The 14,724-nt window shown below is 56.7% G+C and overlaps 2 protein-coding genes across 21 annotated transcripts in view; one reads left to right on the top strand and one right to left on the bottom strand.

Annotated features, from left to right (window-relative positions):
- The window catches only part of KANSL1 (KAT8 regulatory NSL complex subunit 1), a 104,631-nt gene extending 101,115 nt beyond the window's left edge, over window positions 1–3,516 (top strand). For both annotated transcript variants that reach the window (XM_027702225.1, XM_027702224.1), the window contains 2 exons: window positions 948–1,194; window positions 1,545–3,516. In XM_027702225.1, coding sequence (XP_027558026.1) covers window positions 948–1,194; window positions 1,545–1,835 — 538 coding nt within the window. In that variant the 3' untranslated portion in view covers window positions 1,836–3,516. The remainder of the gene's footprint in view (window positions 1–947; window positions 1,195–1,544) is intronic.
- A 1,305-nt stretch (window positions 3,517–4,821) lies between these two features.
- MAPT (microtubule associated protein tau) overlaps window positions 4,822–14,724 on the bottom strand; it is a 28,415-nt gene continuing 18,512 nt past the window's right edge. For 13 of the 19 annotated variants that reach the window (XM_027702254.1, XM_027702252.1, XM_027702237.1 and 10 more), the window contains 3 exons: window positions 11,172–11,253; window positions 10,191–10,303; window positions 4,822–7,899 (listed from right to left, as the gene is read on the bottom strand). In XM_027702254.1, the coding sequence (XP_027558055.1) occupies window positions 7,684–7,899; window positions 10,191–10,303; window positions 11,172–11,253 (411 nt within the window). In that variant the 3' untranslated portion in view covers window positions 4,822–7,683. Of the gene's footprint in view, window positions 7,900–8,341; window positions 8,475–10,190; window positions 10,304–11,171; window positions 11,254–14,696 lie in introns of all 19 variants that reach the window. The other 6 variants (XM_027702236.1, XM_027702247.1, XM_027702243.1 and 3 more) reach the window with 2 other exon arrangements.

Raw genomic sequence — 14,724 nt, forward strand, 5'->3', positions numbered from 1 at the left:
AAATCTTTGGAGCCTCTCAAGGCCTGGCAACTTCTTGTTGCTGTGATTGAGCCTGTAACTTGCTCCTTGCCTATGGAGCACCTGGGCCAGGAAAGGCCAGTAATCACTGGGGTAAACTCACTCAGTCTCCCTTAAATGTCCCTGTCTCTGTGACCTTCTCCAGCAGATCTGTTGGGCCTCCTGTGCTCCTCCTGCCTTGTGGACATCACAGATTGGTTTGGGGTTTTTTGTGTAGCAGCTTTTAAGTTGCATCTCAATTCAGCACAACTTGGTCTGGCTTGGTGCAGTGCAGCTCTTTAATTAGTCTAATTTGGTCTGTGCTTGTATGTCCTGATGGACATTCTGGCCAAGATCTGGAGTCTGATCCTTGGAGGTCCTCAGTGGCCTCTTGCCTTTGCAGTTCATCTTGGATGTGGGGACTCAGTTACGTTTCTGTGTTTGCAGCCTGTGGGTTTTTATCTGGAAATCTGTGTCGGGGCTCAGACTTTGTTAATTCTTGGTTAAAATCTGAAATCTCGGGGTTTCACTGTGCTCCTCCTGCCCCCAGCTGCTGAATCGCTGCGTTTCCAGCGTTGCTGATTCCCCACACTCGGTCCCTGAGCTGCTGCCGGGGGTCACGTGGTTGTGTGGAGATGGGAAATACTTGGAAGAACCAATTTTGAAGTGTCTTAATTTCATAGGGAGCTTCTCATGGCGGTGTTTATGCAGCACTGGGAGCGTAGGAGGCGTGTGGGACACGGGACCTCAGGGGAGCAGCACCAGTGGTGCAAAGCTGCTCCAGGACAGAGCTGGGCCTGGATGGGTTTGGCCTCTGGGCTGTGGCATTCCCTGCTCCCGTGTGCTGCATCCCTGGGCTGTTCCCAGCGGGGTGGAAGGGGTCGTGGGGCGGCAGCAGGGGAGCACAAGCTGTGCCTGGGGCTGAGCTCTCATCCCTGCTCCTGTCTCAGGTCCTACAGATCCACGGACGGACGGACAACCCCCCAGCTGGGGAACCCCTCGACTCCCCAGCCGGCTTCCCCCGAGGTGGGCAGCTACCACCCCCACTTGGAGCTGTCCCACAGCCACTCACCACGCAGCCCCATCAGCCCCGAACTGCTCTGTGCCCCCCTGACCCCCCTCTCCCGGGACTCCCTGCGGCTCCTGTCCAGCGAGGACACGCGTTGCTCCACGCCCGAGGCCGGCCTGGACGAGCAGGTGGGTTCTGGCTCCACTCAGGGCAGGAGCAGCCTCAGGGCTGAACCCGGTGCTGGGATGTGGCTGTGGGGAGGCAGCTTGGAAAACCTGCCCATGGGAAATGCCGTGGGAATGCTGGGCCGGGTGGGATGCAGAGCGTGGTGTTGGTCGGCACGGGCAGCGGGAGGCTTTTCCAGCAGCTGGTTCTGTTTGGAGCTGCCATGTCCTCCCCATGTCAGAAGCTTCCCAGGTGCTGTTCCCGGGGCTGGGACACGGCACTGGGGAGCTGCTGCTCCAGGAGCACGGGCACAAAAGCTTTTCCAGCGGATTCCCCAATGGATTCCCCAATGCCTTGGTTCTCTCCCCTCCAGGCCGTGCAGCCCTGGGAGCGACGCACCTTCCCGCTCTCCTACGACCCCCGGACAGAGTGCGAGGACCAATCCGACCCCCAGGACCGGTTGTCGCGCTGCACCCGCCGCACGTCGGGCAGTAAATCCTCCCGGGAATCCGATGGCACTTCGGCTTCGCCCAGCCTGGCCAGCCTCAAGAGCCGAACCCCGCTGGCCCCCCCTCCCTCCTCCTCCTCCTCCTCCTCTTCCTCCTCCTCCTCTTCCTCCTCCTCCTCCTCCTGCTCCGCAGTCCTGCGGCCAGCGCACAGATAGAGACACACGGGGAGACATGAGCAAACCAACACACAGAACTAACTCTTGGCATTAAAGCTTCCAAAATCTGCGTTTGATATTCAAACATCCTGCCGGGAATTTTCACAGTTTTTAGTGAATTTAAGGAGTTTAGAAACTGTTTTTTGTTTTCTTTTTTTTTTGTTTTGTTTTCTTTTATTTCTTTTTTTTTTTCTTTTATTTTTTTTTTCCTTCTCCATGTTTCCTCGTCACATGAATGAGTCCCCAGATTCCTCCCAGCGGAGTGAAGCCTCGGGAGGGGAGCAGCCCACCAGACCCCCTCCCCTTCCCTCCCCCCCTTAGGTGTATAAAACTAGAGCACAGGATTTAGCTGACTAGCAGATTTCGGGGATAGTTTTTCCCAACAAAAGGGTGTCGTTTTCTCTTAACCTGCTCCCCCCACCCCACCCCCCTCCCTGAAAGGTTTTAGTGGAGTGAAATTAGTGGTGAAAAGTGATGTCTTGGGATTGCAACCTTCACTGTCTGGCTGTGCCCACCTGCACTTCCACCCTCCCACGTTTCCCTCCCCCAGGTTGTAGTTCCAGGTATCCCGAGGGGGGATTCTGCCCCTCCCTGATCCCCCCTCTGCCCCCGGGGCCGCCTCCCCCTTCCTTCTCCCCAGGTTTGGAGCAGCCCTTGCTGTGCCCGGCAGGGGGGAAAGGAGGGACCTTGTGGCTGCTCCAGCTCTGCATGGAAAGAGTGGGATTTGGGAAGCAGCTTGTGTCCACCTGGCGTGTTTCGAGGGCAGGGAGGGGAAGAGTCCCCGATGCTTTGAGCAGGAGCAGAATTCCCGGGGCACTTGGATGCCCTTTGGGGATGAGGCTGATCCAGCTGGAACCGTGGGGCTGGGCCGGGGTTGGGAGGGCGGGATGAGGCGGGGAGGAGCCGCCGGGAGTGGGATGAGGCAGGGCCGGGGTGGTTGATGAGGCAGGGCCGGGGTGGTTCCCGCAGGGGGGAGAGTGGAGAGGGGAAGGCAGGAGGCGGCTCTGGGGGGTCGAGGGGTCACCACAGCTTCGCTCCACTCCCGCACGGCCCCGGCTCAGGGGTTGGTTCCGTTTCATTCCCGGGGGGCCTGGGGGGTCCCCTCTGACAGGTATTGGAGTTTGAACCCGAGTTCGCTGTCGTCCCTCCCCGCCCGGTTCCGCACCCGCAGTGACTCCCGGATCCCGCACACCGTCCCCATCTGTAACGCTTTCCCATCCCGACGGTGTGGCTCCTGGTCCCTGTCCTGTTGCTATAGCATTTGTGCCTGTCTTATGTATAATCACATCACCAAAAAAAAAAAAATCAAAAAAAAAAAGACAAAAAAAAAAGGGGAAAAAAATTACAAAGGACTTTTTTTTTTTTTTCCATTTTGTAATCGTAAAGAAATAGTCGCTGAACTGCTTCATGGTCGGGGTTTTCACAATTTTCAACATTATCTCGTGGTTTTGGTTCTGTTCTAGTTTAAAAGGATCCGTCATTGTTTCTTTAAAACAAACAAACAAAAGAACCCAACAAACAACGGCGCTACCATATCCCTCTGCAGAAGTGCTTTTCTATTTATAAGGTTGAAAATTCTGAATAACCCTTTTAGCATTATAAAAACCACACACACACACAAAAAAAACCCAACAACCAACCCACCTTGTATTTTGTAAATATTTTCTTTTCCTGCTTTGAGCTGTGTAATGTCCTTGTTATATAGAAATGCTTTTCTTCCGAGAAGCTGATCTTTGTTAATGTCTTGATTCTGTTGGCAAAGCACAAATGTGCTTATAAAAAAAAAAAAAAGAAGAAAAGATTAAAAAAAAAATTAAAACGGAATATTCCATGTGATGAGTGTGCAATACCAAGCTGGGACGGGGAAGGGGCCCTTCGGTGCTCTCAGATCAGCCCCTTCCCTCCCAGGCCACGTTTCAGTGGTCTCTTCTTTCCTCTGTGATGTTATTTCCCAGCACTTGCTCTCAGTAAGAGGAGGAATTGTCCTGTGGGAGCTCTGGATTTGGGCTTTGCTCTGGGGCAGATGATGGAGCAGGACCAGGGCTCGGTGGTGCTTCCCATTGCTCCGTCCAAACACGCAGGCTGGGGTTTAATTTACTTTTTTGGGGTTAACTCAGTGCTGCTGGTTCACACCCAGGGACTGTTGTTGGGGAGCATTTGCCCCTGTGGGGCGAGTTCAGTGTTTGCAGGAGGTGAGTGGGGGGAGGCAACTTCATGGCTGCTCCTAGAGTCCCAAAATAAGGGAATTATACTCTGTGCCTCGTTATCCCCACAGAGGGGAAACGGGAAGGTGCCAATTGATTATTAGCCAGGAGATCAAAGTATGAGGCAGCAGCCTGAGCATCGCCAGGTTCAGTACAAGGCATTAACAGGGCAGGAAGAATCCAATTGGAAAAGCAAACAGTGGCACGAGCAGCTGTGCCAGGCCGGAAAGTTCTCCCACCTGCACAGGGCAGGCGAGTCCTGAGGAAGGTGCAGAGTGAAGAGACCTTGTGGTGGCTCCTGGACTGCAAGTGGTGGATTGGGCACGGTGGGATTTGGTCAAGGACTGGACTCAGTGATCCTGGGGGTCTTTTCCAGCCTTAATGATTCTGTGATTCTATGAAAGCTGCAGCCCTGAGAGGCTGGATGGGGCTGGAGTTGGGGAATGTGGCGCTGCCAGGACCCAAAGCAGCCCCTGGCTGTGGGGGCAGAGCAGGGTTTGGTCTTGCTCCACCTCTGAGAATGTCCTGTCTATGGTCAGGGACCAAAAATAACACAACACTTGGGCTTCCCGGCTGCTGGGGCTCTGCCCTGCCCACCAGACACCCCCTCCACTTCCTGCAGCCCACTGTGCCCCCGGGAGAAGGGTGGGAACTGGTACTTCGAAAGTGAAAACTAGTCCCTGCCTATCCTTGTTGCTCCCCACCAGCTGATCCTCCAGCGAGGAGGGATCCCCCCCTTCCCGTGTCCCTGCTCCCGCACGGAAAAGAGGCGCCGGTTGTCGTTATTGTAGTAATGACTTTATTTCCAAATTCACTTTTACGGCAACAGTGTAAACCAGTTGTTAAACACACGATACACTATGGACACCCACAGACAGAAGCTAAGCTAGAATGATACACTGAGATCAAACCTTCCCTCCCTGCCCCGGCGCAGCGCGGGAGCAACGGAGCTGCCAACGCCACACAGGCTGGCACCGACCTTCGCTAACAACCAGATCCTTTTTGGAGTGCAGAAATAGGATTTTTTTTTTAATTTTATTTTTAATCAGTGCCGGTTTTAACCCTTTTCAGACCAAGATGTGTGTGGAGTAAAGGAAAAGCTGGGGGTCAGGCTGCTCACGGGGACCCTCAGGCCTGGGTCTGAACGCAGGGTCAGGGCTGGGGACGTGGCTCGGGTTGGTGGAGGGGACAGCGGGCGACGAGGTGGATGGAAAGGGCTGTCCTGGGACCCCCCCCAGCCCCCGGGAGGGGGACGGCAGACGGGGCTGAGGACACTCGCAGCGGGAAGGGGCTGCTCATGGAGCTCGGCACACGCAAAGGACGTCCCCGTCCCTGGGTGCTGGTGTCCCTCGGGGGCTGCACGGAGGGGCCGGGGGTGGCACAGGGCAGGGTGGGCCAGCTCAGCTACACCGTCCTGCAGCCCAAAAGGGATAAAGGGGGTGATGCTTTCGGGGTTCTCCCACTTGCTCGTTTTACAGAGGACAAAAACCGCGGCGGCTCCTACAGCGCTACAGAGTCGGGGACAGAGCACGGCTACAATCATGGAGTCAACTGAACGGAGAGAGACGAGCTGGACGTGGTGGTGCTGCTGGACCAGCCTCTCCCCAGCAGTAAAGCAGCTCCTGGGGCTGCAGAGGGGAGGGTTGAACCCCCCGAACAGCCATCCCCCAGCCCCAGCCAGGCATCCAGCAGCCCCCCGGAGGCACAGGGCGCACGAAGGCGGGTCTGCAGCTCCTGCAGGATGGGAGTGAGTCCTGTCCTGGGAGGAATCGCTGCTCTGCCCGGGAACAGCTGCTCTGGCAGCCTTGGTGGCACCCAGCCACCTCCCCAAGGACGACCAGGGCCCCATGCCCCAGCATGACCCTCTGCCAGCCCCGCCAGACCAGGATTCCGATGCTGGGAAAGCACGGCTTTCCCTGCAGCACAGCCCTTGGGGTGCACGGTCTGGGGCCCACACGGTGCCCCCTCTGCCCTCACCTCTGCCAGCTGTGCCCCCAGAGCTCGGCTGGTGCCTCTGGGGGACACAGGGCGGGAGGACACACACAGAGCTGCACTGGTGGCATCTCAGTCTCTTTGGTTGTAGAGGGAAGGGGCAGGTGGGGACGGCCACGGGACCCCCTCGTGCTCCCCAGGGAGCCACAGGAACAAAAGTAGCAAAAGAAATAAGCGGCTCCTGTCCCTGAGCGGTGCCGGGGGCGGTCAGTGCTGCGTGAGGGGACACTGGGAGGGGTGACACGCTGCCAACTCAAACCCGGGGAGCGCCCGGACAGGGGGTTCAGTGCCAGGGAGCAGCCGCTGGGCCCCGAGCTCAGGCTGGGGGAGCTGCTGCACCTCCCTCGCGCCTTCCCCGCGTCCTCCCGGGGGTCTCCTACGGCTGCCACCGGCACAGCAGGGCCACGGAGCTGCCGCCTCCGCCATCGCTGAGCTGACCTTGCAGGGAAAGAAAGAGAACAACCCAAAAATGTCACAAGCTGCACCCAAAATCCAGGAGCCATCCCAGCCCTGGAGCTGTGAGTGCCCCTCACCCAACGCCCCGGGGGGGCTGGGAGGTGCCCGGCCCCGGGGAGCCCAACGCAGCCCCCGGGGAGCCCAACGCAGCCCCCGGCCCTCCCCGGGGCGCGGGGCAGCGGCTCTGTGCCCACCTCCCACCCGGCAGACATGCAGTGCCGGGGCTGCCCCGGCACAACCCCGGGGCTGGCACAACCCAGAGCCCGGCCGAGCTGCCCGGACCCCCCCGGCTGGGCTGCGGCGGAGCCGGCGCGGGGCAGCTCAAAACTACTTACAGCATTTATTATTTTTTTTTTTTTCAAACACATGCTCGTTTATGAAAACAATCACCCTGGCACGGTCCAAGCATATACAGACAAATCTACTCTACGACACGAGGGGCTGCCAAAGGAATGGGGAAAAGCCTCTACTCATCCACTCAGCGGTTCCAGCACAGCCACGGAGAGGGGAACGGCCGTCGGGGCCCCTCCGCAGCGGGTACCCCGGGCTCGCCTGTACTCCAGCTGCCGGAGCTGAGAGCGGGGTTGGGGGGTACCTGGCCGTTATCTTCAGACACATCTCGGCTTTCGGAGATAAAAACAAAAGGTTTCTTCCAAATCAGCAGGCAAATTTAACGCAGGGAGGGAGGGCACCTCCCCGCAGTCCCTGGCTGTGCACCCAGGACGCGCCCGGCCCTCAGGCCAGCCCGGCCATCCTCGGGGGGACGAGGGTGGGAAGGTCACAGCCTCTTCCCTGAGGGCCACCCGCTGCCCTGTGCCGGTGTGGGGTGCTCGGGTCAGCGCCGTGCGGGGCCGTCCCCTCGGGCGCCCTCCCCGGGTGGTCCCGGGCAGGGCTGGGACAGTGAGGGACGCGGCAGGGAATGAGGGGGAGCGTGGGGACAGGGACGGGCTGTGCGCTCCGAGGAGCAGGGGGAGAGGAGGTTTTGTACCTCATAGTGTCACTGATTTTGAAGTCCTGGAGCTAGAGCTGAATGAACAGTAAAAGCAGGTTAAATCATTAACCAGTTAGGGACGGGGAAGCAGCTGTAAAAGGAACAGAGGAAGAAGGCCAGATTATTATTTTTGTTTCCTTTTTTTTTTTTTGTTTTGTTTTGTTTCCTTTCCTTGTCTTCTCTCCTGGTCGCCGCCGTGCCCCGATCACAAGCCCTGCTTGGCCAGCGAGGCAGACACCTCGTCGGCTAGCGTGGCCAGCTGGGGGGAGTCCACCAGGTTGATGCTGCCGGTGGAGGAGACGTTGCTAAGGCGGCGCGGGGAGGCATCTCCGGAGATGGTGGGGGACTTGTAGACGATTTCGGCGCCGTGGTCGGTCTTGGCTTTGGCGTTCTCGCGGAAGGTCAGCTTGTGGGTCTCAATCTGCGAGGAGAGGGGAGGGCGGTGAGGGGGGCGTGGTCGGGGGGGGTTGGTGGGACCTGCCACGTGCCTGCTCCAGCACGGCCGCTGAGAGGTGGGAGGACAGCTCAGAGCACTGAACCAGTGTCCCCCAGTCCTCAGGGATGTCCCTTCCAGTCCTCAGGGATGTCCCTTCCAGTGGCCCGCACAGGGAATGGGCACAGCCGGAGGGGATCGCAGGACCGGAGCATCTCGGGATGCTGCAAAATCCTCCCCAGGTGTGGTGGTGGGTCCCAGGACTCCAAGGGCACAACCTGGGTTGCTCTCACTCCCCCAGCAGAGATTTTAGGGGCGGTGGGATCCCCATATGGCACATGAAGCTTCCCCTTAACCCACAGAGCTGCTCCCAGAAGCCAAACCCCTCTCCCGGCGAGCGGAGGTGAACTGGATGGGGTTTGCTACTTACTGGTGCCCTCCCCAGCCGAGTGCAAGGCTGGGAGCTGGCTCTCCATGAGGGTGGGCGGCTCCAGCACCAGGGCCTGGAGCCCAGCGGGGTCTGGGCTCGGGGTCCGGGTCTTGTCTTCCTTGCCTTTCTCTCTCTACAGGTGAAGAAACCCGCCCAGGGCGGTGGGGGGCAAAAAACGCATCAGCAACAAAAACCACGACCCAATAAATGTCAGCCAGAAGGAAAAAAGACCAAAAATATAGAAAAGGAATAGAAAATTGTGGAGAAAAAGGTCTGAAAAACAGGGCCATTCACTGACTCATAGGAAGAAGAGTGGCTGCCTTTGGAGCTGGAGAGGAAAACTCTCCAGGTGTGCCAAGGGAGAGCACAGGCACTGTGGCACAGCACGGAGCACCCCGGCTCCCCACAGAACACCCACTGCCAGAGCAGCAGAGGAACCAGAGTTCAGCTTGAGGAGCTGTGGACTGCAAGTCCAAGCCTGGATCTGTGTGTCACACAGCAAAGAGGGGACTTGGGGACACAGGAAATGCTGGGGAAGGGGCAGCAGAGCTGCCCACAGCTGCTCTGTGTGGAGGGTTGGTGGGGCTCAGCTGTGTCCCGTCCCCTCCCCCTGTTCCACCTTGGAGCAGTGCTGCCCCAGGATGATCCTGGTGTGGATAGGAATGGGCTGGAGAATGGAAGCAATCTGAGGCAGCACCTGAAATCGGTTACAACCACAACCTCCTCCAGGTGTGGGTTTAGGCAGGGTTTAGGCTGAGGTGGTGATGTCACTGCTGGGTCACACCTTTGCAGAGAAATCCCCCTGCAAAGGGCAAGCCCTTCAAACTGTGGCCCAGTGAATGAGCTGGGATGTGACAGAACTGTCACTGTAAGCACAAAACCCGTGGCAGAGGGCTGAGGGAAGCACAGGGGAGGCTGATGCACAGCAGAGAGAAGGGTAAGGAAGTCAAGCGGTCCCGCAGTCAGAGGCCGGCTGGAGGTGAGAGCTGGGGGTGCACAGAGAACATGTGGCCAAGAACAAAGTGCCAAAATACAGGAGCTGAAACAGAACCCTCCTCTCCCACTGAGAAAAAAGTGCTGGAAAAACAAGCAAGCTAAAAGTGCCTTTTTTTCCCTGGGGAGATTGACCCCTGTCTGTCCCCAGGCTGGAGTCTCAGCTCTGTGCTTACCTGATGTCCTCACTCCCCGGCCTGCTGGGGACTTGGTGGCCTTGAAGCCAGGCTGTGGGGGTTGTTTTACTCAGCTAAGACTCACTGAAGTTGGCATCAAAGCCTCAGTGGGAACAGCTCACCCCAAGTTCATTGTTCCCCTGACCTGAGTGGCTTTTGTGTTTCAATTTAAATCCCCCCAAGCACCCCCTCCCTACACAGAGTCCTCAGTTAGGAAGGAGAGATCACCTTCTGAAGGGCCAGACTGCTGCAAAGTCACCTGTTCTAAATAAAGCTGAGCTTTAAATGCTCCACTTGCACTGGGATCCAACACCTCTGCAGCTCCCCGAGCTGCCACTGCACCAACCCAGAGTGCACAGGAGTTGCTGATGGTGACACTCCTTCATGAGAAAGGTTTGAGACGCAAACACGAACTTCAGAGACGGCAGAAAGAGCAGGAAACCACAGCAGAGGCTGTCATTGACACCCGAACTCATCCGCGTGGCCACGGGCCAGGAAAGGCACAGCCTGGAGTCCTGGCAGCTCTGCCACAGCTCTGCTCCAGCAAACGTCCCCTGGGTTGGGACAGGCAGCCCAGGAGCCCTGAGCAGGACCCTCTCCAAGCCCAGACTCCCACCCATCTTCACTTGCACAGCCAGACACAGCAGAAGGTGCCTGTTCCCAGCCCAGTGCCCCTTTACCTTTTTATTCCCTCCTCCAGGGACGTGGCTGATGTTATCTAAGGACCCAATTTTCGACTGCACCTTATCTTTGAAGTCCAGTTTCTCAGATTTCACCTCCACCTGGCCTCCACCTGGAGTAAAGAGCAGGGGTTGGGTCAGCAGCCAGGTCACTGAGATCTGAGCTGCTCCAAGGAGACTCAGCCACAGCCCTCCGAGGCCAAGCAGAGGGTGAGGCCCAGGGAAACAGCAGCAAAAGGGACCCCATGATGATTTGGGAAAACCAGGAGTCAGGGTAAATAGGAGACAGGGTAAAGAGACCTACCAAAGGATGCTCTGCAGAGCTGGCACACACCTCAATGTTTTACAGAACTGAGGGCAGGGAGCTGACCTTGATCCCCCAAACCAGCAGCCCCCCCTGTTTATTCCTAAATACCTCCCACTTACAGGGATGTGTTGGCACAAAGGTATCCATGGATCACAGAATCACAGAACAGTGGGTTGAAGGGACCTTAAAGCCCACCCAGTCCCACTCCCTGCCACGGGCAGGGACACCTTCCACTAGCCCAGGTTGCTCCAAACCGCGTCCAACCTGGCCTTGGACTTCCAGGGATTCAGGGGCAGCCACAGCTTCTCTGGGCAACCTGTGCCAGGGCCTCCCCACCCTCACAGGGAGGAATTTCTTCCTAATATCCAATCTACATCTACCCTCTTTCAAATTAAGGCCATTCCCCCTTGTCCTGTCACTCCAGGCCCTTGTGAAAAGTCCTTCAGATGACACCAGATCCCTCCCCTGCTCCGAGCACTCGGGCAGACAGGAGCAGGTCTGGCAGTGACAGAGCTGGGAACAGCATCCAGCACTCCAGGGCTCACTCTGGTGCTCCAGTCACTGCTCCACGTGCCTGTCCTCACTCCCTGCCCTATCCCAACCCTCTCCCCATCTCCAGACACACCACAGCACAGCCCACCAGCTCCCAGGATCAGCACAAGGCCAAAGGGTACCTGGTTTGTGATGGATGTTGCCCAGGGAACCACATTTGGATGTCACGTGGCTCAGGTCGACTGGCTTGTAAACGATTTGAACCTGCCCGTGGGAGAGAGGAAAAAGGGATGAGCTCATTGCCAGGATGGACTGGCTGGGGAGGGGGAGCACAACACACAGCGGCACCTGAGCTGGATTGGAGGGAAAGGACAGCTCAAACCCCAGGAAGATTAATGATACAAAAGAAACTGTCATCAGAAATGGGAGATCATTAATGCCCATGTGCAGTAGCCTCTTAACATGTCAGCATGCACGAGATCACCTCTCCACAGAGGGGGGAGTAGAGGCAATTTTAAAGTGCTCAAGTGAGAGAGAAAGTGGAGTGGTAATTAATTAAGATTTGCATACACATCATCCAAAAGGAGGAGATATACCAGAGAGAAAACGTAAAAAATAAATACCTTTTCTGGTGTAAAACATAAAGCTTATGTCCACAAAAACTGAAAGAACAGAAATGATCAATGTGCACAGAACTTTTAAAAGAGTGACCAAAATATGCATTTCTGAAAAATGCTGTAACGGAAATAAGGGTTAAAAAAACAGGGGGAGAAAAAAATAAAACAGCAAAGAAAAGTCTAAATATCTGGAGATCACATCATAAGAGATTAAAATGTTATAAAATATCGAAGCACAACAGCATTTCGTGACATTTATGCTCTGCTTTTGATTTGCTCGTCCCATTATGTCTCAGAACAAGGGCTGCAGCAGTTCCACGGATCCCGCCCCGCTCACGGACCGCGCGGGGCCGGCGGCCTTTGCCCATGGACAGCGGGTGACACGGGACACACACACAGCAGGGGCAGCAACGTGGGGCTGGTTTAGTGCTACGTTAGCAGTTAAACACCACACCGGGAACAGCGACGGCCGCGGAGGGCTGGGAGCCCCCCAGGGACGGCAAACCACGGCACACACACGGCAGCTACGGCAGGAGCAGGAGACAAGGGGGGAGGAAACATCCCCAGAACCCCACAGGTTACCTCAGACCCTGGGTTTGGACCCACACCTGGGTGTGGGTCAGTTGTTGCTGGAGTTAGTGGGGCTGTGCAGGAGGAACTGGACCATCAACACCTCGGGGTGGTTCCCATGCACTGGGGAGTGCTTGGCTCTCGGGGATAGCCTGGATTTCATGGGGAGCATGTGCTGCTCTCCGTGTTTTCTCCAGCATCGCGTTTGTGCTGCTCTCACAAATCTCAGGAAGGATGTGCCAGCACCAAAGGGAGCTTCAGAGAGGAGCTGACTCCTCCCTCCCAGCGGCCTCCAGACCAGCACAGAGGATTCATCGCAGCCACTGCTCTCCATCGCACCCAAGAACCCCCTGCTGACTCAACCCCCAGGGGAAGGTGCACCCTCCAGTCCTCACGTTGGCCCCATCACCCTCAGAGCTGGGTGGTGGACTGTCACACCCCTGAGAAACACTCCCCCTCCATCACAGAGCCAGGAAAAGGACAGGAGCAGATCTGGTCCCACCAGCGCAGAGCCCTGTGCTGACCTGCCTTGTCTCCGATGCTCACGCAGACCAAAAGGAACATTCGACGGGAGACAGAGAGTGGGGGAATGAACCCCCAGGGCCTTGGAGCACATCGTGGACACAGACACGGAGACAGAGTTGGGGAAAGGTCACACGTTTAATGCACTGGACAAGACAGGAGCCAGATTTGGTCGGAAGGCAGGAAAGGGACCCGAAAAGGGCAGCTGGGGCCTTTCTAACCCCAGCTGTGACCCCAAAGGGCCTACGAGCAATTCAGGCACCACTGAGACCTGGGACTGAAAGGCCTCCCATTTCCAGGGCAAACAATCAGCAATTGGAATATTCTGCTCTCATTCCAGTCCCTTTTTTGACAGACAGGACTCCATTATCCCTTCCCATCCTGCTGGGAGCAGAGAAGGATCCTCCCCATTTTAGCAAGAAAGGAAAAGGGGAACAGAGTAGTTTGCCTGGGAAAGCAGTGCCAGAGACCTGGGGATCCCACCTCTCAGCATAAGAAGTGCTTTTTGCCTAATGCATCACCTGGTCAGAGCATCCATGGGCTTAAAAATCCAGGTACCCAGCTCAGGTAGTGACAGTTCCCCCTGGAAGCAGGGATGGCTGGGCAGGTGGTCTCTGGGATTTAAGATACAATGGCCATCAAAGCCTGGGGGTCTCTTGTTGCCCCTCTCCCAGAGGAGCCCCAAGGCCCATCCCTGCCCCCAGGACAGCCCGTGCAGCCACGTCAGCACAGGGCTTTGCTCCGAGAGCTCCCAGAGCTGCTGCAGCCAGGCACAGATCACAGGCTTTTCTGTGCTGGCAGGGCCTGGGGAGGGATCACAACCCCCAGCCAAAAATCCAGATAATTTTTAACCCAGTTCAGCTGCAATCGCTCGCCCACGGTGTGAGCTCTCCGTGGAGGAAGGGACGAGCTCAGCACGCTGTGCTGGAGCTCAGCAGCAGCCACAGCACAGGGGATCCATGGCCAACACCAGCTCCTGGTCCATCACACACCAGGCAGCCCAGCCAGTGCAGGACTCCAGGGTGAAGAAGAGGAACAACCATGGAACTGCTTCACGGGGGTCTGGGCTCGCAGAGCAGCTCCTCTGGCCCATGAAGTAACTGCAGAATGACACCAAATTTGAGCCAGAGGCTGCAAACCCAGCTGTGTCCCTGCGAGCGTGTGCCAAGCCCTCTGCAATGCTCAGTTTCTCAGGGAGGGCGTCCACAGAGATCAAGGAAAGCCCATGAAAAATCCATGGGGAACATCTGAGATGCTCCCTCAGACAGACCAGGCCCCCACAGACCACGGGTCGCACCGTTTGGGGTCTTCCTTGGCCCGTCGTCTTTCCTGGTCCCAAACTGTCTCCAGTGAAACTGCTGTAAATCCATCGACCTCTGTGGAGTCTCTCCAGGTTTCTGGCACAGTAACTGAAAGCTGAGTCCAGTATTTATCTGGGAACAGCTGGAAATGCCAGCGTTCAAATCAATTAACTCAACAGTACTTTAGGCTCAGCCTCCGTGGGCGCTGCCGGACACATTCATTAGCAAGGAGAAGCTTAATATTTGCATGGATCATACTTGCCTGATGGGAACGGGCAGGAACCTGCACGTTCATCTGTTGGGCAGGATCATGTCCAATTTAGCAGCACATTAAGCAACGAGGACGGGGTCTGCTCATAAATTTACTCGTCTCCTACATCACCGTCTGCCAGAGCCCCCATCCCACAGACAACGAGGCTTTCAGCCTTCCAGGAAGTGCCAAACCCTGGAGTTACTGGGATGTTTTGTTACAGACATGGTTTGGACAAGGGGCAGTTAGTTCTGTCCATGTCAGGCATGTCCAGGACTTGTTAGGGTTCATCTCACCATGTCTTTCGGGTTAATGGGGTTAAATGACAGCACGTCCCCAATGGCTATGTGACAGCAAGGTGGCTGCAGATAGCATTGGTGATTAGTGTAACAACATGCCACTAAAATCAGGATTATCACAGTGCATTCAAAGTGTGAAGGTACTCACACTGCCTCCGCCCGGGATGTGTTTGATA

The sequence above is a fragment of the Neopelma chrysocephalum genome, unplaced genomic scaffold, assembly GCF_003984885.1.
Source record: "Neopelma chrysocephalum unplaced genomic scaffold, ASM398488v2 Primary Assembly neopelma1_182, whole genome shotgun sequence".
Classification (NCBI taxonomy): Eukaryota; Metazoa; Chordata; class Aves; order Passeriformes; family Pipridae; genus Neopelma; species Neopelma chrysocephalum.